This window comes from Amblyomma mixtum, chromosome 3, assembly GCF_055824585.1.
Source record: "Amblyomma mixtum isolate Tamu chromosome 3, ASM5582458v1, whole genome shotgun sequence".
Lineage (NCBI taxonomy): Eukaryota > Metazoa > Arthropoda > Arachnida > Ixodida > Ixodidae > Amblyomma > Amblyomma mixtum.
In genome coordinates, this window is record NC_143014.1 from 12572846 (window position 1) to 12599917 (window position 27072).

Below are 27072 nucleotides of genomic sequence, written 5' to 3' on the forward strand. Positions count from 1 at the left end.
CGATGTGGAACGTGATTCGAGCTCCGTAGGAGAAAACGTGCTTTCAGTGTTTGAATACAAAGAGCGATCTTTGCACCGGCGCGCCTGCTCTTCGAAACGTCAAGCAGGAGAGCCATCTAATTTATGTGCCGTGATTTACAGCATGTTTAATCCACAGCGGCAACTCTCTGCTGATTGCTATAGGCGCGTCTCCTTGACGTGGTCTCAAGTTCCACGTGTTAGAAACAAGTCTAGAAAACATCTGACTGCAGATGTTTAAGAGACGTCACAGAGGAAACTTCTTCTTGTCGACATCTATGAGACGTTTGAACGCAGCGCAAGACGTTTGTAGTCATTTGGAGCTCTTCCGAGACGTTTGTAAGACGTTTTGTGTTTCGTGGGAAGGAACAGACTGATTTTCTCAGCAGGCCTGACAGCATGGAGGAAGGGCCTGACAGCCCTTGCCCTGCCCCTAGCCCTACAGCGATCCAAAGCGAGTGGAGTGAGGGAGAGACAAAGTTCCTGCTCGACAAGTACAAGACTTATCTGAAGCAGATAGGGCCCATGATGCGGTTCAAAAACAAGAAGGCAATGTGGGCAGCAGGATCTGCAGATATTCGTAATAAACTCGGGCAGAAAAAGACACCAGAGCAATGTCAGAACCGGTTCAAAACAATAAAGAAAAGGCGAACCGAAGGTCGCAATCACAACAGCTCCTCTGGAGCTGATCCTGCGCCAGTGCCTTACGATGAAGTTCCAAAGAATAGAGAGCATTAACGACAGTATTAAACCTGAGCTCCTGAGAGCACCGGGTCGTTTAGAACGCAAGGCGCCCTCCAAACGCAATGAAACCGAGCAGCCTGAAGCAGCAGCTATACCAAGAGGCGGAAGAGAGAGTCAGTGGTCGAAACAATGTGGAAAATCCACATGCACAGAGAGGAGCAGCGGGAGCACCGCCATAAAGACAAAATGGAACTACTGCGCAAGCTCCTGGCGGATGCAGATCAACGAAACGAATAGGTCTTAAGACTTCGACACACACATAATATATATATAATGCCATTTGTGTTACAGATAACCTTTGTTGCAGTTGCGTGTCAAATGTTTTTTTTTTTTGTTGTATATAATGTAAAACACATTGAAATGGACGCTTATATGTGGTTTTCTGTAGCATCGTTCACGTAGCTTTTCAGAGCACTCACATAAAGGCACAGGACAGCTAAGAATTTTATTGCATACAAGTTTCACCAGCACGTTGCACCGAGAATTCAATAAAGCATGCTGGTTACACGAGCGAAAACAGGTAGTGTGCAATCTCCTTGCGCTTGTTTTCACCCAACATGCCGCAGCAACCTCTCTTTCATCGTGCAGTCTGGCAGCACTGCGGAACAGTGCTGGTTCATGCTGCTTGTGCTGTCGAGGTCACCGTCATCACCAGTGTCCGTGTCGCCTGCTTCGATACACAGATTGTGTAGTACACAGCACGCAAGTATAAACAGTGTTGCTTTCTCCACTGTCCGAAGCTCAAGGTAAAGCAGCGCATATTTGGCTTAGCCTTAAGTTGTAGTTAGTCTGTTCAGGGGTTAGGTTGCCGTAATCTCTGTATGGAGTCAACAAATACTCTCTGATGGGGTATGCCGCGTCCCCTAGTATGTGATACTTTCCTGCACAGGCAAGTCATCTGCGGTAAATGACCGCCTGAACACTTTCCCATCATTTGATTTTCCTGTGTGCCCAAGAAAAACATCGAGAAATTTACGCTGACTGTCACAAATAGCCTGCACATTATAAGATTTTTTGTCACGCCTGCTTATATAAGTTGACCCTATTTTATTGTCGGGGCACCTCGTTTCCACGTAGGTTCCGTCCACACATCCGAGAACATCAGGGAATCCGGAAATCTGAAAAATGAAAAGCATATTCCATGCACCGCTTGGCCTCCACTTCATGTGTAGGAACGCGAAAAAAACTCGTTTCCAGGGTACAAATTAAGTTCAGCTTAAATGAACATTGCAATTTTGTGCAAGAAAAAGTTAGATCATAATAAAGTGCATGCTAACATAAATGGTATAGTGCAACGGCTGCGCTACCTTATACCTTCTCGAATTTTTTACTGCAATCCCTTTTGCCTCATCAGAAAGGGGAAAATGAATAACATCTGTGCTGATGCTCTCGAGGAATTCTGCCACACGCTCGATACTGTCGTGCAGTGTGCTGTCTGCCATACCGAAAACCACGGCAGTAACTCGGATACTTGTCTTGTTCCCAGCAAACCTGAAAAAAAAATCTATCGTGTATATCATGCAGTTACAATCCCAGATATTTCGCAGCAATTCACTTGCCAGAGGAATGAAAGAACATGCTCTTCTATCGTTTTCCGCATGTGTGGACCACGACCGCTGCTTTCTCCATAGAAGCTGGAGTTCTCGTAGTCGGCAATTAATTTGTAGCAGATGTCTTTTCCGATCCGAAAGTGCCTTCGAAACTGAAACAAATAAGCCCATCAGACCTGTTTCACGAATTGCTGCCGTGGATACATAGTCTTCTTGGTAGGGTAGTTCAAATTGAGACTTATACGCGCGGCTATACGCTATATGACACGCCACCTGCTCTATTTTGCTACGAAAATCCTCGCCCAGGCTAAATGTTTGTCTGTCTAACTGGCCAGGAAAGATAAGGCGTAACAGCCGTGAGAGCGGCGCCAGGTTCTGCATGTACAAGACGATGGCAGCCGATGAGATGTGCTCCGGATGGCAACAGCTTCTAGCGCATTTTCTGTCAAAAGAACTAGCGAGGGCAACGAGCGCTTCTCAATTGACATCCTCTCATCATAGCAGTGTTGAAAATTCAATGCCATATTATTTCGCAGTCACACATACGTCCATAATAGTTCTCCAGAATAAGTGGAACTTTAAAATAAAGGCTAGCATTGTACATGAACCCCTATTAGGTGACATGGAAGTAATAATCGTGGTAACTTACCTCGGCTTCGTCAAAACGTTTTACCACCCCGTCCACAAAGTTCACAACTTTTGGCCGTTCATTGCCTTCATTTTCCTTTATCAATGCCAATATTTCTTCATCTTCGCTGTCAGAAGAGCTTGAAAGGATGTCATCAACGATCGCGGCAAGCAGATCGGGCCTTTCCCGTGCGGACGCCAATTGTCGTCTGCTTGTCTGCTGCAACGCCGGCTGGGATTTATTTATTTATTTCAAGTTACCCTCTTGGCCCAGAGGGCATTACAGAGGAGGAGTGATGCAGTGAGAAAAAAAAACAAAAAACAGTGCAACATACGTAACAAACAGTTCGAAAGAATGTAACAGAGACAAAAAATTAACAGAGGCTAATGTTATGGCACAGTATTTCGGGAAAGCGGGATAAATAATAAAAAAAAACGACATACAAAAAGACAGGCAAAACTGAATACAGCTAGCGTGAACAGGGGATTATTCCCGGGGCTCGTCTGATAAGCAGACGGTAACGGGGGATAACAATCTAAAAACTAAACAGAAAGCACTGACATTGTATGAGAAACATAGCTAATAAGTGGCAACACTCGGTAATGTTGGTCGTTAAAAATGGAGAAGAAAGTAGAACACAATATGAAACTACATAAAACACACAACAATATAACTGAAAACTTTCAAACTAAAGTAGTTAGAACAAAAAAAACTTCTATGCTTTGTAATGTAACATAAGTTTTTCTTGAAAACTTCGACACTGTTTGTAAGCACTAACGCGGTAGGCAGACGATTCCACTCTGTTGCTGTTTTAGGGATGAATGAATACTGATAGGATGTAGTGCGGAAGTGGGGGATACCTACTTTGCACGGATTATCGATGCGCGACGATACATATGTGGGTGACGTGATCAGGGCATTTTTTAGAATTGGATTGGTGTGGTAAATTTTGAAGAAAAGGCACAAACGGGAAATTTTTCTGCGCAGCGACAAGGGTGCTAATGATAAAGTGTCCTTCATGAGTGTTACACTTGATAAACGACCATAGTCACCGAGAATAAAACGTGCGGAGCGATTTTGGACTGCTTCAAGGGCATTGGTTAATCCGTCGGTATGTGGGTCCCATACTGATGAGGCATATTCGAGTTTAGAGCGAACAGGTGTTTTATAAAGAATCCGCTTTTTTCATTTTCCTGTGCTGCCACCTCGCATACAACGCTGGAAGCTCACTGGAAAGGCCGCTGCGGAACACGTTTTGTTGGAATCTGTCGACGATGGCGTGTCCTGGGCAGCACCTGGTATCTGGAGAATTTCTACGGCTGACTGATGGCGGGGTGCGAAGTCCGAGGGAGGCTGCCGTGCCCACCGAAGAGCAAATTCTTTAGTATCTCCGACCATCCGGCATGCAATGCGATCGCCAGCTAAGCAAGGGCCGCTGCTTCAAAGATGAAGGCTACATTTGGAACGCAATGTTCAATGAAATATCCCCGATCACTTCGCATTTATTGGTGGTAGTGCTGTTTAGCTTTATCAAATCGTGCCGCAGCCTAGTTGCATGGAGGCCAATCTGCATACAGTCGCGATACTGAATGTGCAAATTCGTATGTGCTTGCTGGTGTGCGATTAAAGTTTGCAGTGTTTTAATGTAGGAACAGATGAAATGGCCACATTTTTGCCTCTAGTGTCCGCTATTTTTTTTCCGTTCCCCCGTCCGCCCGTCCTTACGGATCCGTACGGATATGCATGCGCGCTGAAAAACTTTTGCAGACAACTTAAATATGCCCGATTCAGTTTTTGCCCTACCGGGATACCAACCTAAACCCATTTTTGGTGAGGAACTGGAAGCGTGTGAGGCTACCGTCGCAGTGCACCTTTGCTTGTTTCTTGAAAAACAGTTGCCTGCGATGAGCGCACGCCATGGTATCGATATGTGGACTTAAAACGTCTGACACATGGGCTGTGTGGAACACTTCAGTGGAGGGCTCCGTATAAATATATGCGACTTGGACTTATTTCACGCGCATTGACATACACAGCCCACTAGTGCTTTTGTATTTCGCCTCCATTGAAATGCGGCTGTCGTGGTCTGCATCGAAACGGCGATCTTGAGATCAGCGCTGGAAGTCTGGGTGCCGCGGTGGTATCCGAGGCATTCCTGCCCATGAATAAAAGATTTCGTGATAGACTGCACACGCATTTAACCACAGTACCTCGTCCGCGCCTGTCACAAAGTGATTCCCGCACAGTCCTTGACGTGCTTGACGGTGCCCAAGGGCGGCCACGATGGTCGAGCTGGCGAACTGCAGAGCCGAGAAATCGAGCATTAACCTTTTGGTGCTTTCCATGGGACGCACAACTTTTTGGACATTGCTAGTTGTGGGGACGTTTTTTAGATGTGTTCGGGAAAAATGAGCACCTCCTGGGGAGATTCCAAATGTCCCGATGGGTTATTTTTGGGAGATTTTGAGGAGGTTTGGTGTTTGTTGGGACAGGATGATCGAGCATTTCCACCGACAGTTCAAAGCAGCCATCATGCGCCACCCGGACTCAACGTTGCTCGAAGCCATCCCGGCCGTCACCCTGGGCCTTCGCGCCACCTTCAGGCCAGGCTATCTGCGGGAACCACTCCGTCTCCCAGGCGAATTTCTCGCTGCACCGCCATCCACCACCGCGGCGTCAGATACCACCGATTTCGTCGCCTGGCTCCGACCCACCATCGCTGCCCTCCGCCCGTCACCGGCAGCTCACCACTGTAATTAAAACTGCCCCTTTCGTCTTCAAGGATCTCGCAACGTGCACGCACACTTTTCTCCGCGATGACACCGTCCACAGGCCCTTCTAGGCCACCTTACAGCGGACCCTATCCAGTTCTCCGTCGTGACGAAAAAAACCTTCACCCTGCGTGTTAACGGGAACGACCGGCAAAGCCAGCCAACATTGATTCCGCCGAACCAAGAAATACCAGTGCAACCACAAGCGTCCATCCACGTGCGACCCTCGACATCGAAGCCTGCTTCTGTCACTACACGCTGTAGACGTCGGGTACGCTGCACAGATTTTTACAAGCCCTGAGGGCTCTCCACTCCGCGGGGGAGGGGGTGATATGGCGACACACTCTGTGCATATTTCCGCGCAGTCTCCGCCTTGTTATCATCCGGCCCAGCTTAACACGGCCACACGCTGAACTGCGTTACCGATAAAACACAGCGCCACCGCGGCGTCACCCGAGGCATGCGTCGCCGACGGTGGCTACAAAAACAGGCTGCCCGGCTGGGAAGGGCGGCTTTTTCCTTCTGCTACCGAGACGAGCGTAGCTTTGGTATGCTCGTCCACTGCCACGACTAATCGAATAAACAGTTGTTACGTTTTTATATTGAGATTTGTCCTCGAGTCTTTAACTGGTTTCTTTTTCAGAAAAAAAAATGAATGAACAGGCCTACATATTGGGCGAGCATTTTGCTGCAGTCTTATGTTCATCCAGCTACACAGACACGTTCCAAAAGCAGAAAGCGGTGGCGGAAAAACAAAAAACTTCCCTCTGGAGCAGGCATGCATGAGCACTAAAATTCAGCTGGTCACACTGCAGGCATTAAATACAGTATTATCCTCTGGTAAAAAGACAGCACCAGGACTGGACAACGTGCATTACACTATGCCTGCCCATCTTTCTGAGGCTGCTGTGAAATGCTTTAATAAAATATGGGTAACTGGGGAAGCACCTGAGGCGTGGAAAAAAACTCTAATAGTACCTTTTGTGAAACGTGGAAAACCACCAACAAGGCCTAGCAGATGCAGACCAATAGCCCTCACCAGCTGTATTGAAAAATCATTCGAAAGCATTGTGAACATTAGACAGACTTTCATACTTGAATCCTGGCAACTTATAGACATACATCAATGTGCATTTAGAAAACCATGTTCAACTACTGATCATCTTGCCCACCTAGAAAACACCATCCGGAAGGCGTTCATCCGCAAGCAGCACTTTATCGGGGTCTTCTTCCACCTGGAGAAGGCCTACGATACCATGTGGAGGTTCGGTATCCTTCATGACCTAGAAGATCTAGATATCCACGGCAGGATGCTCAATTGCTTGAACGATTTCCTGGCTGACTGCATATATTCAGAGTCCACCTAAGAGCAACTCTTTTCATGACTTTCATCCTAGGAAATGACGTGCCCCAGGAAGGAATTTAAGCACGACACTCTTCATCGTAAAAATGAATTCCTTAGCTAAAATAATCCCCAAGTTCATAATGTATTCGGTTTATGTAGATGACCTACATATAGCGCACACTTCCTCCAGCATATGTACGTATGAGAGACAAGTACGAATCACACTAAATAAACTGGCTGCTTGGGCAGACAGAAACGGATTCAAGATTTTTCCTCAAAAAACAGTAGCTGTTCTGTTCTCATTGGGATGGGGCATACGATTGATCGTAATCTGTACTTGAACCAAACCGCACTACTGATTAAACAAGAACACGGATTTCACTTTTGACAAGAAACTCGAATTTCTACTGCACATTAACAACCTTAAAAGGAAAGCTTCTCAAGCCCTCGATGTCCTAAAAGTGCTTTCATGAAAACGGTTGGGGTCTGATAGAGCATGCCTTTTACAATTTTATCGCTCTCTGGTACACTCTAAGCTAAACAGCGTGCATACTATATGGTTCAGCAACAGCATCCTATCTGAAGCAATTAGACCCTGTTCATAATCTTGGTCTGCGCCTATCACCTGGAGCATACAGAACATTGCCGGTAGGCAGCCTTTACGTTGAAGCTAATGAGCCTGCACTAGAGGATCTAAGAGTCACTCTTACATACACGTACTGTCCTAAAAATCTGTTCTCTCCTGAAACATCTCTTCCATCCCATTAGAGGGTTTTAGTATAGGGTTACCCTATCGCTTTGGGGCATAGAGGAATAGCGGGACGCTACTGCGCATGCGCAGAACGCTAACAGTCCTTGGGTGTTTGGGTGAGCGGGTGATGGTGGCGGCCATCGAAGCAGGCCCTCTCGCTTCATCACCGATTCGCCGTTGCCGCTACTCTGTGGCTCACGCTCATGGCAAACTAAAGGCGCACGAGGCTTTCGCTTTGGCTGAAGTTGCCGGAACCACAAAATTTTAACGATAAAGCACGCCAGATTTTCAGATTTCTTCCGTGCTTACAGAGCTGCTAGGCTTACCGAGTATGCATCGATAGACGTCAGAGAGCGCGGGAGGTTCAAACTACTGATCTCCACAGACAGGTTTGCAATTTTGGTACCAAAAAGGGGTCACAAAGAATTGGCATTTCGGTAACACACTTTTCTTATTTACGTAGTATATTTTGCTCGCACGGAAGTAAACAAAACTGAAAATAATTACATTTGCGAGAGCTTACCATTGTGGGTTCCGCCTGAGATGGCGCTGCACGTGGCAAACAATAAAAAAAAAAGTGAAAAGCATTTCTTGTACAGCTAGCGCCAAAGCGAGTGCAGAACTTATGCATAAAAATAAAGCAAGGCGCACTCGCAGAGGGGCAATCGGCTGTTAGTGGCGGCAACTTCCTGTGTGGATAGTCGGCTCGGATTGAACAAGTCTGCATTTAAAAAAAAATATTTGCGTCATTTTTCGCATTTCGTAAGTAGAAATTGGTAACTGCAACGGTTTGCATGTGGTTTTATTTACACAATGAAAAAATATAGCATATATATATTAACTTATTCGTTCTGAAAGCTTCTCTTTCCCGTCGTCATGGCACTGCCTATGGGGGTTTATAATCGCAAAGCAACTCGGGCTATGAGGGACACTGTAGTGAAGGGCTCCGGAAATTTCGACCACCTGGGGTTCTTTAACGTGCACTGACATTGCACAGCACACGGGCCTCTAGAATTTCACCTCCATCGAAATTCGACCGCGGTGGCCGAGATCGAACCTGTGTATTTCAGGTCAGCAGCCGAGCGCCATAACCACTGAGCCACTGCGGCGGCTTAAACAAAGTAACATTGTTGTAATGTTTCGGGGCCACATTGCCACTATGATTGAATTTTTGCAAAAAAGATGCAAGAGTGCCTGGTCGGCCCGGCCCTTTACCTAGTCCTGAAGAGTGTGAATTAACAAGTTTTTCTGTGCTAAGAAAGCAGTGCATTCATGAGCTTTGGCTTCATGGAAGCAAAGAAAGCAGTGCATTCATGGAAGCTGCTGGCTCAATAACAAATCAGTGCCTTCCACCACATGTATTTTATCCTGTGCCGAGGCTTATCACTACAATCTAAGATTTTTCGTCCTTTCGGGAGAAATGATGACTCTTAGTCCACGGAAATAAAGCTTGGTGAACGAAAAGAAATGCGGGGCGAGGCAGCCATGTGCACATTTCAAGGACTTAATGTTAAGCAAGGACACAAACGGAGGGATGACCAACATCATTTCCAAACCCTGCTGCCATGCTCTGCTCCACTGTAAGTCGCCAACTTTTGTATCTGCTGCTTATTAAATTGTGACCTTTTGCAATCTATGTACGCAAGAGTACGAAACAAATCAAAATAATAAGGTGTAGCTGGTCATGAACAAGAGCACCATCGCTATCAGTGCCCAAGCGAAGACCGCTGCTTCAAGGCAGGCTTAGTGACATTGGATCGATTGGCAGATAAGAGTGCAGCAGTATGTACACGACGTTTTTCGAAACGTGTATGAGGATGAGTTGAGTGAGTGTGCATGAAAAAAGTATATGCATTTCATTTTGTTGCCGAGTACGCTTTCATGCTGCTGGGCAGCGAGGTGGTGCCGTAAAGTAGTAACAGCGCCATGCAGTCGACAGCACCAGTAGAATTACTGTAAAGACACCACACACCTGTGACTGCACTGGCGAGGACAGAAGATTATGCCGATATACCGCCTAAAGCGGCACCCCTGGCTGCAAAGCACTGTGTGCCAATACACACAAAGCTCATCCATCATTCGTTAGAATGCCGTTATAAGCGCGTCTTCTATGTTTTGACTTGGCAAAAACATGCTGCAGAAGCGTACAATAAAATAGCAGCACATTGCGTGAATAATGGCAATATAAGCTATTATAATCATGACTGGGCTACTTACCTATTGCTAACTACATTTGTATATAATCCATGTATTAGGAAGGCTGAAACAGTTGCAGCGGTGAGCTAGTGGACGGTGCACCCGGCTCCCAATCTATCAGACAGCGGTTCAATTCCCACTGCCGGCACACTTCCGTTTAGCTGTTGGCACCCCTTCATAGCTCCCTCCGGATTGTATCGTATCGCAGTCTGCAAGCAACTCTGTACTTGCCCCCTTTTGCCTGTTAAATTCGCTTGTTCAATAAACAGCGCCGTTCATTGTTTCCTTGAAAGGTGGGCTTGGTGGCTGTGCCATGGCAAAGACCACTAATCCGCTCTTCCTGACAATGCAGGTGCTTGTAACGATCATCGTCGCATTTCTGCCTGGCTTGACGACTGCGCAGTCGGGTTCGTCATCCCTACCGATTTATCTTGGCTGCGGCGGATTTGAGGCCGGCTGCGTCAACGTCACCGCTGCCGTCGACACGCCGCCACGGATCTGCCCTACCCTCGCTGCCTCCTGGATCGCCCCATCACAGTCGACATCATCATCTTCAACTATAAAACCGCTGCATCCGTCAACGACACTTCGTGGGCTTGGTGGCTGTGCCATGGCAAAGACCACTAATCCGCTCTTCCTGACAATGCAGGTGCTTGTAACGATCATCGTCGCATTTCTGCCTGGCTTGACGACTGCGCAGTCGGGTTTGTCATCCCTACCGATTTATCTTGGCTGCGGCAGATTTGAGGCCGGCTGCGTCAACGTCACCGCTGCTGTCGACACGCCGCCACGGATCTGCCCTACCCTCGCTGCCTCCTGGATCGCCCCATCACAGTCGACATCATCATCTTCAACTATAAAACCGCTGCATCCGTCAACGACACTTCGTGGGCTTGGTGGCTGTGCCATGGCAAAGACCACTAATCCGCTCTTCCTGACAATGCAGGTTGGTGAACAATACAGCCTGTTCGCAAAGAAAACTAGTAACTACTTCTTAGTGCAGCTACCAAGCCCACAGTGCCTGAGTGCTATCGTTGCCGATTTTGCCCGTTCTCTTCTGTTGTTGTTATCCGGTGATATTGAAACTAACCCCGGTCCTGATACTGCCGCCATTCTTGCCGAGCTGCAAAAAATTTCAGCCAGTCAATCTCAACTCATCGCCGATGTGGGTGAACTAAAAAACCAACTACTAACGACAAACCAAACCATCTCCAATCTGAACGAAAGAATGACTGATCTCGAGAACCACTACCAAACCCTAAAAACCTTACAAACAGACCTTGACACTGTCCGAACTAACGCCGCCCAGACAGCCAGCTTAGTCTCTGCACTAGAAACACGCCTAGACGACGCCGAAAATCGATCGCGGCGGAATAATCTAATATTTTATGGCCTTGAAGACACTAATGCGACCGAAACATATGCTGAGGCTGAAGAAATCATCATTCGCCACTGCCAGGATCGCCTTAACATATCAATCGACCCTAAAGAAATAGAACGCGCTCATCGCCTTGGACGCCACTCTGACGACCGCTGCCGCCCAATAATAACCAAATTCACGTCCTACAAAACAAAAGACAATATTCTCTCAAATGCCCGGAAACTAAAGAACACATCCTACAGCATCGGCGAAGACTTCTCTCGTTCTGTCCAAACCGCGCGTAGCCACCTTGTAGCGTTTGCCAAAGCAAAAAAAAGCTAAATTTTCACTTCGCTACAAGACATTGCACATTGGTACTAAGCGTTACATCTACGATATCTTATCGCAGATGGTTAAAGAGATACCATAGCGGTCACCTCCCCCAAATGTAATCAATACCCGTCCCCGCACTTTACCAAGTAATCATCTTTCGTTCTCTGTAACCTACACTAATATTCGCAGTCTAATGCCGAAACGAGAACGCGTGTCTAGCTTAGTCACATCATCTAACAGCAGTATACTGTTATTAACTGAAACCTGGCTTACTAATGATATCACTGATGCTGAAGTTATTGCCGATTTGCCGAATTTTTCTGTTTATCGGAAGGACCGCACAGATTCTCGAGGAGGTGGCGTGCTGATCGCTGCTGGACCAGAATTATCTTGTTCACCCATCCATCTCGCATCTAACTTAGAGATACTGTGGCTTTTGTGCCGTACTTCACCGCATTCAGTCATAATCGGCGTGTGTTATAGGCCTCCGCATACTAGCCCAAACTTTTCTCGTGAACTGAACAATATGCTAAACCAGCTCATGATATCTTATCCGAACGCGCATATTCTTCTGTTTGGTGATTTTAATTATCCAGGTATAAACTGGCTCAACCGTTCTCATTCACAGCCAATCAGTGCAGAATCAAGGGATTTTCTAGATGTTTGTTTGAACTTTAATCTTTACCAACTAGTAACCAGCCCAACTCGCATCGCAGGCGATTCGAGCAACATTTTAGACTTAATACTAAGCTCTCATCCTGACAGTTTGTCATCCATTACATACTTAGAGCCCATTAGCGACCATAAAGTCATTCAAGCAGATTTTTCCTTCCGCACCGAGCGCCATGAAACACAAAAGAAAACAATCGCCCTGTATGACAAGGGTAACTACAATGCCATTAATCATGAACTGAGCATTTTTCTCCCACTCTTCGAAGCCGGTTATAACCAGAGATCTGTTAACGAGAATTGGCTAATATTTAAAGAACTTCATGAACTAACACAAAAATTTATCCCTAGAATAACTTTTCGTAAAAATCGCTCTAAACCCTGGTTTTCTAAGACACTAAAAAGACTGGAGAATAAAAAGAAGCGGCTTTTTCGCGCTGCCAAATTTAAAAGCAATTCCGAAGCGTGGGAGAAGTACTTTTCAGCCGAAAAAGAATACTTGACTTCCGTCACCAACGCTAAAAACTCATTTTTTAACAGCGACCTACCGCGCATGCTATGCGATAACCCCAAAAAATTTTGGCGCATCATCAATCCCGCACCATCACACTCAATCACTCTCACTCATGCATCCGGTATTCAAGCCTCCGACACAGAATGCGCTAACATCTTCAATACGGCGTTCTCGTCAGTTTTCACCCAGGAGCGCAACCCGCCTCCAAGGATACCTCCTACTAATGCCACCTCACCGATGGACGCAATAACTTTTTGTTCAACTGGCATCTCGTCTTTAATTGAGAAAATGAAACTTTCCTTGTCAGCCGGCATCGACGAGATAAACACTAAACTACTAAAAAACACGAAATGTATCAGTGCAGTGTACCTTGAATTATTGTTTTCGCAATCACTCTCTACAGGTCTCATTCCGGAAAACTGGAAAGTTGGGAAGGTCGTTCCACTCTACAAATCAGGTGACAAAAATTCCCCTCTGAACTACCGTCCTATTTCTCTAACCAGCGTCCCCTGCAAGATCATGGAACATGTCATATACTCTCATGTAATGGACTTCTTAGACGCTAACAATTTCTTCCATCCATCCCAGCACGGTTTCCGCAAGGGGTATTCATGCGAAACACAACTAGCCATGTTCCTCAACGACTTACATGCTGACCTGGACGCTAACCTTCAAGTTGACGCCATCTTTCTGGATTACGCTAAAGCATTTGATAAAGTTCCACATCAACGTTTAATACAAAAGCTTTCTATTCTAAACCTTCATCCTAACGTGCTAAACTGGATCAAGGCCTTCTTAAGAAATCGGTTTCAGTCAGTCGTTGTAAATAACCAGTCTTCCAACCCTCTCCCTGTAACATCCGGCGTCCCACAAGGCTCTGTTCTTGCACCCCTATTGTTTTTAATATACATTAACGATCTCCCACAGTATGTATCCTGCCAAATTCGAATGTTCGCTGACGACTGCGTAATTTACCGCCAAGTAACAAACATAACTGATCAAGAAGCCCTCCAGCAGGACCTTAACCAAATTGAACAGTGGTGCGCAGATTGGCTTATGACCCTCAACCCTAGCAAATGCAAGCTTCTTCCCATCACCCGTCGCAAAAAGAGTCATGCCTTCCAATACAAAATCGCTAACGAGTCCGTAGAATCTGTATCATCTTTCAAATACTTAGGCGTCACATTATCTAATGACCTAACATGGAATGCACATGTTGCTAACGTGATATCATCGGCTAACAAAACTCTGGGATTTCTTAAACGTCACCTTCGCCTCACCTCACATCACGTTAAACTGCTCGCCTACAAGTCACTAATTAGACCTAAACTTGAATATGCATCCGCCATATGGGACCCGCATCATATTAACCTCATAAACGATCTAGAAGCCGTTCAAAACCGCGCTACAAGGTTCATTCATTCTTCTTACTCCTACGACGTCAGTGTTTCAGCCTTAAAAACCAAATCAGCACTATCGCCTCTTTCCGTTCGTCGTCGCATAGCCACGCTATCACTGTACCACAAGTTCTTTTACTCATCACTTATCCGTGCCCCTTATATCACGCCAGCATCATGCATTTCCCACCGCACTAGCCACACGCTTCAAGTTTTTCGCCCACGTGCCCGAACTGTTACTTTTTCAGCCTCCTTCTTCCCACGTGCAGCTAAAGATTGGAACGGCCTTCCCCAGCATATCGTCGACATCACCTGTCCTTCATCATTTGCAAGCAATCTAAACAACATTTTTTGTTCATGATCACAAATAGCATTTGTCTTGTACCTTTTCTGCTAATCCCACCCCTTATGTAATACCCCGCGAGGGGTCTTTAAGGTAATAAAATAAAATGAAATGAAACTGGCGTGTGTCACTTCATTCGCCACGACACGAAACACGGATGAACAGTTGAGACCTAGGATTTTTTGTGGCTAGACAAATGGTTAATCTCTCTGCATTTAGCCTCCAGAAGGACTAATGGTTGAAGGCAATGCAGTTAGTCTCCCAAAAGGACCAACTTTTAATCTAAAAGGAAGAAAAAGCTCTCGGAGTGCATGTTTACACAGCGAAGAGATTGTGAGATTTGCATGCACAGGCATTCTTGAAGCCAATTACAATTAGCCTTGCATCATAGTTGGATGGCTTTCCAATAACAAACTAAAATCTCTGGTCTCTTCAGGTCATGAGTTGGAGTCTACTGTTTAAAAAAAGGCACAAAAATGAGCGTATACAGTGCAGTGCAACAAAACATATTTCAAGAGCAAACACACCAGTAAAACTTACAACATGAAGATTCTACACAAGATGGTTTAATGCAAAAATCCAAAAGCACTTTTCTTTTACATGTAGCAAAGCATCAAAATGTAGATTCTCCGCTCTGATGGTAAGGATGTGATTTTTTGCACAGTGTAGAGGGTCAGTTTCACCAGGGCATTGAAGCTGCAAAAGAATAAGCATCAATGGCAAAGAACACATGAAAAAGGCAACTTTGAATTGTTACCCTTCACCGCCGCCGAGTTATTTCCCGCAAGACATACTTGTTTTGGCAATTTTCGGCAAAAATGACTGTTGTCAGACTTAAAAAATGCTAAAGCATGAAACTTGTTCTTCATGAATAACTACCGCTCTGGAGCAGTGTAACATCAGAGCGGATGAGTGCGACTCGTCTTTGGCGATATTGGTACAATATCTCGTGTTCAGGGTTGGTGGCTACTAAAGGTTTCACTGAAAACTGCCTAGAAAGGGCCAAAGAAATGAAATGCATCAAGGCAGTTTACTGTGCATAGGCTAGGCTACACTGCCAACTAACTGCAAAAGGGAAGGCTTCATGATCATAGCCAGACAGTGATCATGGAGTCCTTTTCTATTCTGACACCAATCGAGTGGAGGGAATGAATATCAGCATAGAATTAATTTTTGCTAAGAACAAACAGTAGATGGAGCCGTTTTCATAGCCCCTTTAATACTTTTAGGTGCCTCAATTTTGCTGCCTGAGTAGTTCATTCATTAATTTTCCAGCAAAAATGCAGCAAACTTTTCACAACGATGCACAAAATTTCATACAAATTTCTGCCACACTGGTTGAAAATTATCAAAATGACTGGACTTGTCGAAATGGTAGCCAAAGTTCTGTGTGTGAAAATGGTTCACTGTTTTTTGAAGCTCTATTTACCGAGTGCACTAGCTGGCAGAAAAAAATGCACTAGTTGCTGATGTATTTTCAGACACGGCAGGATCCAAGAAATTGTCTGAAAAAACCTTGAATTTTATTAAAATTACATTGGTGAGAAAAACCAGCCTGAAAAATAGCAAGGTTTGCCATTTCCCACGTTGCGCTTGCAAGCAACAATACTATCACACAGAGGGGACAGCAGTAGGGCACGAAGAAGACAGCTGAAGGAAGAAACTTTACGGGGCGAAACTGTGCCTTAAAAAAACTGAACTCAGCAAGGGCTGTAGCAATAAGTGCACTGCGGCTGTTGAGGCTGCGTCGCTCTCAACCGTGCTCAATTTAAAGCTCATGAAGAGCTTTCCAGACAAAGAGCGGAAGGAATACACAACAACAACCTCAAACACTGCAGAAGCAGCTGCACGTGGCTACAATCAATCCAGACAAGTCTGGTCATCACTACCAAAGTGATAAAGCCACATGTTGACAGCTTTAAGCATGAACAAACTAACATTAGAAAGCTTCAAGGCAATACTAGCTGGTATGTGAGCCAGAGCTATGCTTTTGTCACATCTGCACTGCACTTGTCACGCTACACTTTCAAGCACGCTGCAATGCACACCGCAACGATGGTCGCGAAGACTGATAGCGGAAACTTGTGGGAGAAAGCAAGTGCCTCCAACTACTCCTCCCGCATTCCCTGACACCAGAGCATGGCTGGACTGGAGGGGAGTGAGCACCTCCAGTCAGTTGTGTACCCAAGATCTTTGTAAAGCATCTTTATGGGAACGAAGAGCAGTGAGGTACAGAAATTGCAAAGCCAATTTGTTCCAAAGCAATCAGTTTGAATCCACGCATGCATCTTCCTTGGCGATGGCGAAGACTTGATTGTTAACAGCACTGATGTTCACTTACATCTACGTTAGGCCTGAAAGTTGAACTTTCGGACTCCACAGGGTCCAAAATATTGGTTGAACTCACTCCGGCGATTAAACTCTCAAGCCTTACCTAACCTAAATTAGGAACTACTTTTGAAGCGAAAATTTCACTACAGGACCTCGGGCTTCAATCGCGAACCGTGTAAATTTGACCTTCAGCTGAGTTAGAGGTCAAACTATGAAAAAGAGAAAAAAAATTAGATCAGTATCCATGACTAGGAGTGAAACCCGCGGCTGCGCGAACACTTTGCTATCGCCGCAGCCAACACGCCTTGTGTTAAACTGCACCACAGTGTCACGCTGTGCATTGCAGAGCGTCGTCTTCATCAACTTCCATCTGCTCCGTCCCGCGGCACTGCCTGCTCACCGTTGTCTTCTATGTAGCACAAGTCCATGCTTTTGCTCCGATTCGAATGTAGTAAACATTCTCTGTAGTCTTTTTACATATACCAGCATATGCCATTAGTGCGCTTGCACATGAATTCAAGAAAAAACCATATCGCAGTGGAATGTGTGAAAAAATTTCAATGCACAGACATACTCCATAACATTATGACTGCTCTTGCAATTGATTCTATAAGATGCAAGATGGTTCCTTAATAAAGTCCAAAATATCGTACAAGTCCAAATTATCTGAGTCCAAAATATTGTCAGCTACTGCATTTGCAACACGAAGGATACTAACTTCACCCGAAACAAAGAAATTACTGTTAGGTGTAGCAAGCTCTGAAAAAAAAAAAAAAAGCTGGGAATTCACTCAGTGTACAAAGCACCTTACACGGTTATAAATAAACAAACAATGACTGGACGTATGAACATGTAATATTCAATTTCTGCTGTAACAGAGTGTCAATTTAACTGAAGCCCCTAGCTTCCTGTCACTGATCTCAATGACATAGCACAGCAAAAGTTGAGTGCCTGTGTCAATATATTCTTCCTTTGCATGATGTCTTTATGCAAAACAGAATAACGAGCTAAATGGTGCCAATGCATTTTGCGCATCACTTCCTGATGCAGGTCATAGGTTACCTTCTGGGAAGCCTCCAAAATGCGTCAAATGTGCCACCAAGTCGAAACCCACAGACGACAAAAAGAAGTCACCACAAAGGCCGACGGAGGGTATCACTTTAGCATGTGAGATGTGGGAATACAAACCTTTTCAGATCTTACTTTGACACATTATTGTGGATCCTTACTTTCTAAATCACCCTTGCAGGCAAAATGACATGGTAGGACTATCACGTTAGCCATGAAACATGACGCCACCTGCGGGGTCAGTCAACCAATCAAATGCTGGCCAAGCACGCCCGTGATAATTCACAGAAATATACCTACCATCGGGACTTTTATGTTGCTAGGTTGTGCAAAGTTACACAGGAAAGTGCATGTCGTCCCCTGCTACTGAACTGCTCGAGTGACTGGTGCAAGTTGAACTGCGGCACAAATACTGGCCATAGCTTAGAGTCAAATCAAGGCAAGAGCTAACAATTTAGAGATAATTTACATAAACTGTACAACACACTATAACCAAACAAGAGTCACCAATGGTCTCCATCCCTTACCTAGATGCCACCAGTGACATGACAAACAGTATGGTAAACGCAGAAAGCAAGAACACAAGACACAGAGAGGACCGGATTTCCCATTGCCTCATCCCATCTTTACTGGCAAGGCTGAAGGTTGCACATGAAGAGCACACAATTTGGACCTTTTCCAATTTCCTGACTGATTTTAAAACCAGTCCAGACTTGAAGGGGGCTAGCCCTCACCGTGCTGCCAGGGCTCACCCTCATCTTCATCGCTGCTGGAGTCCTCGCCATACAGCCATGTCTGGGACATGGATGCCACCCATGAGTCCAAGCTGTCGGCAGGCTTGAAGTGCTCCGCCTTGAAGGAACGGCTCTTGGTGGGCACACTGCGGGCTGCCTTGCCCCCCGCCGAAGACGATTCCGCTCGGCTGGCACCTGCTAGCCATCATCCGCCACTCTGACAAACTTCTCCAAACACAAATGCGCTCAAGCAGTGCATCAACCAGATCTCAACGATAAAACTAAATGTTTAACGTGCACTGATATCACACAGGGATCAAAAGAGGACACTTTTTTTTCAGTGACCCTCCAGCTGTCAGCCCCAACCGATGGTCAAGTGTTTAGGAAAATTCATCCGGACCAATTTTTCTTTACCTTCCAAGTTTCTGAGAAGGCTTCGGTGGATGCCAATGAGTATTTATTCCCTTATTAACCAATACACTGTTGTATACACAACCGTAAACCATACATTTCAGTCCAACACATCAAGACACAAATGTCATTCTGATACGCATGGTACATTTGAATATATCGAACTTATAAAAGCCGCACACATTAAATGAGTTCAAGCGAATCCATGAAGTAAAATGGCACACCTTATTTATTTTACCTTCACGGCATTTAAACACACACATCATTGCACAGGCTAGTGGACTCAACTCAGCACCCTAACTAAGGAATGGAAAGCTAGTAGAGCAATGGTACACAAAAGTGGTCCAAAAGGCAAATTACAGGCCAATTAAAGCCCAGAAACTGCGCGTGGGGGTTCACTCCGTGTTCACTCTCGTATACGCCATTACCACCTGCAACAATCAACAAGGAGCAGGCGAGCATGCTTCGATGGAGCGAATGATCAGCATTGGTGAGTGCCACGTATTGAAGATTGATGCCTGGCACTCTAGAAAAAGGAAGAAGACTGCATGTGGTTCATGACAGCGTGTATGCCACATTGGCAGCCAGAATACAGGCTTTCAGACACGACTGGTGTGCCTTCATCCTTCTACATTTATGGCGCCGAAACTTGGGAACGAACCAGGGACCTTTAGAACCAAGGACCCAAGCTACAGCCTCAAAAAGTGGGAGGCAGTCGCCGAGACCACGCCGAAGAAGCAAACAATCGGAGCAGCCTGCCGTAATGAGGGTTGCTGCCACGAGGAAAGCATGTACACGCTTAAGAAGGTGGCGGCATTCCTCAAGGGCCAAGTCTCCGAGAGCTGGCCGCCACTCACTGCACTACCCCTACCTCATCAATTGGGTGCTGCCATTGAGCAGCCCCAATGGCAGAAATCGAATGCCTTCAAGACGACAAGGCACGGTTTGAACTTGAGATGACGGAACTATGGTCTCAGCCCCAGCAGCTTTTGGAGAGCTGGGAAACCCAAGAGGGCTCGATTGAGGATGTAAAACAGCTCAATATCTTCCTCACGGAACAAAATGAGAATGAGTGCCTAGCCCGTGAGCACTGATATCACCTCGACATGGAGGCATGAGACCTGCAGATGCAGAGAGAAGGCATGAGGGCCCCAGCAGCATAGCAAAAAAAAAAAAAAGGCACCTCAACCAAACTCGATTCTGAGCCTTCCAAGTTGAGTGCATCTTATAGGCTGATGAGTGTCTGTGGCTAGCCAGGGAATGCAGGGTGCTTCAGATGGAAGGCGCGAGCAAAGATGAGGTTCCCACGCAAGCAGTAAAAAATTCCAAGGAACTGTAACAGCAATTTAAGAAAGTCCAGGCCAGGAACTGCAAATTCAAGACCAGAGACCTAGTGATTATGCAAAAAGACACAGCACCAAGACTGTTTCTGAAGCGCGGCGTTAGATAACGCATTGAATCTAATAGGATGAAAGGAAAGGCAGGATTGTGAGCACATGCCGAATATGCCTACCACAAGGATTGGAGCTAGTTAAGGTTGGCCTATAGCCACTAAAGTTGTCACCTCAAGGCCTGGAGCATACTGAAGATTGGCGCCAGGCACTCGAGAAAAAGGAAGAAGACGGCGAACGTGGCTGGTAAACAGTGTGTATGCCATATTGGCAGCTGGGATAAAGGCTTTCAGAAGTGGCTGGCGTGCCTTTCCTCTCCTACGCGCTATGCTCACAGTTCACGTGTAGTTTTTTGCTTGCAAGGTAAACTGATGGAAAAACAAAACTGAAATGTGTTGGAACCCAAAATCTCTTAGATCAATCAAACATCTATGGTTTTAAGGGTTCCTCATGAACGCTCTCGCTGCCTGCTTGCCCACAGCGAGTGTGACAATTTACACTGCTGAGCTTACGATGAAGTTACCTCATCTGAACATTCAGGAACAGCGAGCTACGAGACCGGAATGTATCCACATCTGTTTGTTTCTGGCGGTATGCGTGATGAAAATTCGGTGCCTCCTGTCATTTGTGTAAGGCTGTTTATTCTACGAGCAGTGCAAGCATTCTCACCTACGCACCTCCTGCCAGCACTCACTGCTCCACAAACACCGAAAAATGTGCAATTACACGGACTGATAGGCTCGCATGTGAATGTAACACAATTGCGGCTTACTGGAAGGCCGCACCTCTGTTGAGAATCTCAGCTGGAGAGGGGCACTACTCAAGTCATAACGTTTGTTGTGCGTCTGGCACTGTTACGCTCTGCCTAATTGAGTGGAGCTATTTACAATGCTTTTGATGTGCTTTCAATCGAACGATTCATTACAAATGCATGACTAATTTTATCGACCCACGCATGCCATTATTCTTTCATTGCCGTCGCTGCATTTTTGTGCACTTTACAGATGAGTACAATATTCGTGCCATCACTTCCGGAAATTCATTCCGTGCTGTGTGATTATTTTCATACTAATGGTGCTTTTTAATCAGGTGGCAATGCCTACACACACCCCTCCTATGGTGCAGTGGCTGAGCAATGCGCCCCTGCTCTGCCAAGGAGGGCAGTTTTCTCACACTCCGGTGGGTGGCAGGTTGGAACGTGACCAAGGTGGCCCAACCTGCCCGAGTCATGCTCGTGATTGTTCGCTCACAACGCAGTCACTGGATTTTCGGGACAACAGGGCATTTAAAGCTATCACATTAACATTTCTGGTCTCGACATCATGTGCACTGAATTAAAACAGCTTTGCCCGAACCATCCAAAAGCCTAGTCTCCTAAAATTATGTACAGAGTGCTGGTAGGACAGGCACTGTGCTTAATTTGCACTTGAAATTAATCATAGACAGTGTATTTATTTCTGTGTGCATTTCACTCGCAAAGTGCAGTGACCATATGCGTAAGCTTGTGGTTGGCACAAGTCTTTTCTGTTCACCATGTCAAATGCCGATGTAACTCAGGGTTGGCAGAAAAGAGAACAAATATGCAGCCACACACTACATAACATGGTGCATACACTAGTGACGCAAAACTATCAGAAAATTGACCATCGATAGCATACCTGCCACATGAAAATTCAGGAGAGGGGGGAAGAGAGAGGGGGATTTTTTTAGTTTAGCAATCCGGAAATCATTGAGGCTGACAACATCGGAAAGAGGTGAGAGTTGCGGCCCACTATAGTATATTCTGAACTGATCTCTGTGTTGCAGAACTGCAGGGACCTCGCAGCCGCCGACTACGCAAGCTTAAAGAACTTGTCAGAATACATCTGCTCAAAACAACGACCGGTTTGGTGACCCTTCACCTTAAGGAGGTCGCCGAGAGTTTTGTTGGAAAGCGAAGACCGGAATTCGGTTCTCGTCTTCTTAAAGGGGCACCGCGATGATTTCCTCGGTACCAGTTAATATCATTAAATAGATTCGCCATGCTTTCCAGAGACCAGAGCAAAAAGAATGATTGAAATCGGAGCACGCAAACGAAAGTTATTCCACTCTGAAAATTCAAAATGAAAAGCTCAGGCGAAAACGCATTTCACTCGCCCATTTCACTCACCCAGTACTGAGATTGGGCGCTACCAATCAGAACCCTGCCTAGCACACACGCAGTGGAAGCGTGCATGCAGTTGTTGCTTTGTCGGGGCTGTAGACAGCCGCGCATTTTGGCGGCGTCTTCCCCCGTGTACGCGGCGCCGTAGTCAGGGCAGGGGTGACTAATAACAAAGGAAGCTCCCCGAAGTTTCTTTTTTAGTCAGACTGGAAGGCTGTCGGCAGTAGCCCCCCCTCCTCCCCAAACTCGACTCCCTCCTGTCCGGCCTTTCTCTTCACAATTTTGGGTAAGGTGTGTCGAGTGGCTTTTTCTTCGCTGCCGTCTTGGTATGGTCACGGCCGGTCTCGACGCGCGCGCTTTCTGGTTTGAGCCAACGTTTTTTGAACAGCGCTGGCCGCCACGAAGGTTTGAAGCGGAATGGAAAGTGTCACCCCTAGCTGTATTCTTGTTAGTTTTCGCTCGCTTTTCCTGCTTTTTTCCAGTTTTTGTGGTATCCGAAAAGCTTTCAGTACTCAGAGACATAATATTTTGGATCCATTTCGCAAGTATAATGGAACAATATGCAAACTGGACGCCCAACCAATGAGAAAGGCAGCGCCCTATCTAGATGCCACCTCATTTCCGCTGCCGCAAATGGCCGCCGCATTGCGACACCATCGGCTCGAAACAAGCATTTCTAGTGAAGATTAAAATATCAAATATTATGATTTCGGTGATCTCATTGCACGTTCGGGACTCACAATGTCCCTTACTCTGCATACAAAGAATAAAGACCCCATGCTTTATCTACGTCGTAGGGCACCTTTAACCGTGCTAAAGATCCGCTCACAATCGACTTTTGACACGCTGCGATTCCTCGGCGTAGTAAGTTGCCACAATGGCATACAACTGCGATGCGCTATCGTTGCTTCCATCCACAGCGATTGCAAAAGCACAGCGTTTCAGAGACTCCAGCATTAACCTTTCAGCGTCCGCAGCCATTTCCCCGACGATGGCAGTTGCTTTGGTACGTCCGCATCCGTAGCACTCGCGTCGTCACATTTCGGGAACATTTTCCGAAATAGCGCTTAGCGGCAGGTTGTGTTACACAAGGAATCCCGTGAAAAGGCATTCTGCATGGATCACACTGTCTTGAAAGAGGTGCTCTGCACTTCTGCAGCACGAACATAGTTCTCATGCTTGCGATGTGTACCTTGAGGTCGTTCTGGCCGCCACAGGCGCATGTGGTACAGAATCCATACTTGTCACCTTTTAGCAAACTGACAAAGCACAGAAACTCAGTCGTGTACGATTTCCGAAATACTTACAAGTACGTCTTCTTGGCTTTCGAAAGCGCCATCGATCTTTCCAACTCGTGGAAACACAGAGAGTAGTTCGGCGTTCCGCACTTCACTGGACGACCTGAGAAAGCTAACTGAAGCCTGGCGCGGCTAGCGCACCTACGATCATATAACGACTGGAGTGCTAAATCCACGAGCCAGCCTGAGACGATCCAATCCGGCCGCTACCTCGATTCAGTGTGCATGCTAGTGACTGAGTGCTCCCGCACTGCTTTCTGGCATGGTTATATTATAGGATGTTATAGGATTATAGCTATAGCGTGCAAAAAAAATAATGAGAAAAATTAGAAAAAAAAATGCTGGGCTGTGGCGGTCACTTTTGGGGAGATCTGAGGTCGCGTCCATACAATCGGGAGATGTAATCAAAATTCGAGAGACTCCCGGACAATTCGGGAGAGTTGGAAGGTATGCAATAGTATTACTATCGATAGTGTTGCTATCGATAGCATTACAAGCGATAATACTGCTATCGATAGCAAGACTATCGATAGTGAAACTGTCGATGGTAAGACTATTGATGGTAACAATATTGATATTATGCATTTGTTGGGCAGCGATATAACCAAACATTTGAGATACCCGATTGGTTTCACGGTCTCGTGAGGCTTAACGTCCCAAAGAGACAAACTATGAGGGATGCCGTAGTGGAGGTCTCCTGGTAAATTTCGACGAGCTGTGGTTATTTAACATGCACTGGGACAGTTTGGAAAAATACCTGGAACTGCATCCGATGAAAGAGCAAACAGCACAAGTCGTGCTGGCTTACACGACACTATCGTGCACTGCAGACGTCATCTTGCTGACGTAACCGCTGCAGAAATGCTTTTCGCACACATGCTTCGCAACTAGGACATTCGCACGCTAACATTTTATCCAGCAACTTTACGTAAGGAATGTCTGCAGAGCTCGGTGATGCGTAGGCAGCGAAAACGGCCGAGTACTGTCAGTTACTCATACCATTACCTCCATACCACACACTCGGGAAACCGAGTTTAGGATGCGTGGTTGATTTTATAGAATCGATAGTACTGTATGTAACAAGTAGTATCGATACAGCTATTGATAGTACTATCAATAGAACTATTGAAAGTACAATCAATAGTACTACTGATAGTACTATCGATACTACTATCAAAAGTACTAACGATAGTCTTTTTTACCATCGATAGTTCGATAGTGACTCAAGTATCGATAGTACTATCGATAGTTTTGCATCATTAGCGTATACATATTGCATGGCAGCATTTTTGATCTATTTTTGTTGACTACTGCTGCCACCCGCGATGAAACACTGATGTCTAGAGGATGTTGCTCTGCATACAACATTGCAGCTTTTGATATACAGACGCAAACACGCACTTGACCAGTGGCTAAGCAGCCAGACGTTGCTTTGTATGCCAGATTAACAGCCCACAGGAGAATGGCAACGGTGGGGTGTCGTGTGCAGTGCATGTGTTTGAGAGTATCTCTCGCTCTACTGCCCGCTCCTCACAAAATCATGATAGTCTCCACCCCACTACTTCAATAACGACTTTCAAACTCGAAGGAGTTAGTGAACTACAGTTAGATATATCGATAATTCGAAATCTAAAAATGGCAATGGATAAGCTTCCCTGTAATCTAGAAGCAAGAATACATTGCACCCACGCTAGTGATCACTTCTTACAGCAATGTTCCGCCCGCCAGAGTGCAGGCGGAACATTAGGCCTTGGCTGGAACCTTAGGCTCGTTAGGCATTGCTAGGCCTAACCTGCTACGCATCGAAGGCACAGGATAAATACAACGGTCTCATTACAATTAAGATGGTTCCCGTGACGACTTTGGCAGCAAAACATGCTGTGCGAGGGTTGCCACTAGGCTTTAGTTAGGTTGGCTTCACCACATGACAGTGATGTAGAATGGAAAATGAGCACAACGGACGAAAGGCCACCCTCAAGCATACTCTGCGTTAACACTGTTATGCAGTTTCACAGTGCTTGCACTGCCAACAAGGTGCCCAAGGTCACGCAGCCGACCAATCTCTGTGCATGAAAAGTGATCAAATAAAACCGTTAGTAGAAGCACAAGGGGCGCGGCGCACCGTCTAATATACTGAACGTTCCGCGAACGCGTGTTCAATAAACACGAGCAAGGAGCCAGGGTGACGAGTGAGAGGAGAGCGATGGCATCAGTACTATCGCAATGGAAAAAAATGTGACAACGCAGCGCCCACACACTCCGCTATTGGAACCTCTTTTCATTGCAACATTACTTCGATGATAGAAAAAAGACACTACAGTCATCCATGATACATTCCAGTACGTACTGTAAAAGCGCGATGAAAAGAAATTCAAACAGCGGAGCGCACAGGTCATTCACGCTTTTTTCAATCGCAATAGTACATGCTGAAACGAATTGGTAGCAGTGGGGAGACGTGCAGGGAGGTCAGAGCGGACACAGTCATCGATGCAGTAGGGTGGTGATGAACTTTCACATGCTGGCAAGTGATACATGTGCCCACTCAGTCACGAATATAGATGCCACGAAACTTCTGTTGCACGGATTCCAGGTTGTACCAAGTTGAGCAGGCATCAAAAATGCACTTGTGAAAAGAAACAGGCACAAATGGTTTTGGCAACTGGTTTTGGCAACACCCGTGGAGAGCAGTCGCGGATGAGGGAAGTGCCTTGCAGTTGAACATCTACGAGTTGAAGTACCGTGAAAGACGGACGCTTGCAGATGCATCAACTCTAGGTTGAGTGGTGGCAAGGTCATGAATAGGTACAGGACAAAGCGTAGTGACTGCGTCCATATGACTGAGAACATCACCAGGAATGTTGGTGACATGACGAATATCTGTGCTGTATTCAGACAAAAGCTGATGAACTTCTCGAGGCATGTAGCGATTGTTGGGACCATCCACTGCATGTGTGAGGGGCTAGAGTTGCGTCTCATGGCACATAGGCAACTGAGGCCATCATGTGCCAAGTTTTTTGCTGAATTGTATAGAGATGTGAAAAATCATCGGTGGTGTAGAGGGCCCAAGACGCTAGTAC

At 46.0% G+C, this 27072-nt stretch overlaps 2 protein-coding genes across 12 annotated transcripts in view; one reads left to right on the forward strand and one right to left on the reverse strand.

Moving 5' to 3' along the window:
• Nucleotides 1–27072, forward strand: part of LOC149349236 (uncharacterized) — a 59364-nt gene that overhangs the window by 16135 nt on the left and 16157 nt on the right. Inside the window, exon 2 of one of the 8 annotated variants that reach the window (XM_089578158.1) lies at nucleotides 10356–25184. The exons of 6 other annotated variants lie outside the window; for them this stretch is intronic. In XM_089578158.1, coding sequence (XP_089434284.1) covers nucleotides 10356–11705 — 1350 coding nt within the window. In that variant the 3' untranslated portion in view covers nucleotides 11706–25184. One more of the 8 variants, XM_089578161.1, reaches the window with a different exon arrangement.
• The window catches only part of LOC149349237 (uncharacterized), a 51292-nt gene continuing 39385 nt past the window's right edge, over nucleotides 15166–27072 (reverse strand). For 3 of the 4 annotated variants that reach the window (XM_089578172.1, XM_089578171.1, XM_089578169.1), the window contains one exon: nucleotides 15166–18950. In XM_089578172.1, coding sequence (XP_089434298.1) covers nucleotides 18742–18950 — 209 coding nt within the window. In that variant the 3' untranslated portion in view covers nucleotides 15166–18741. The remainder of the gene's footprint in view (nucleotides 18951–27072) is intronic. The other variant, XM_089578170.1, reaches the window with a different exon arrangement.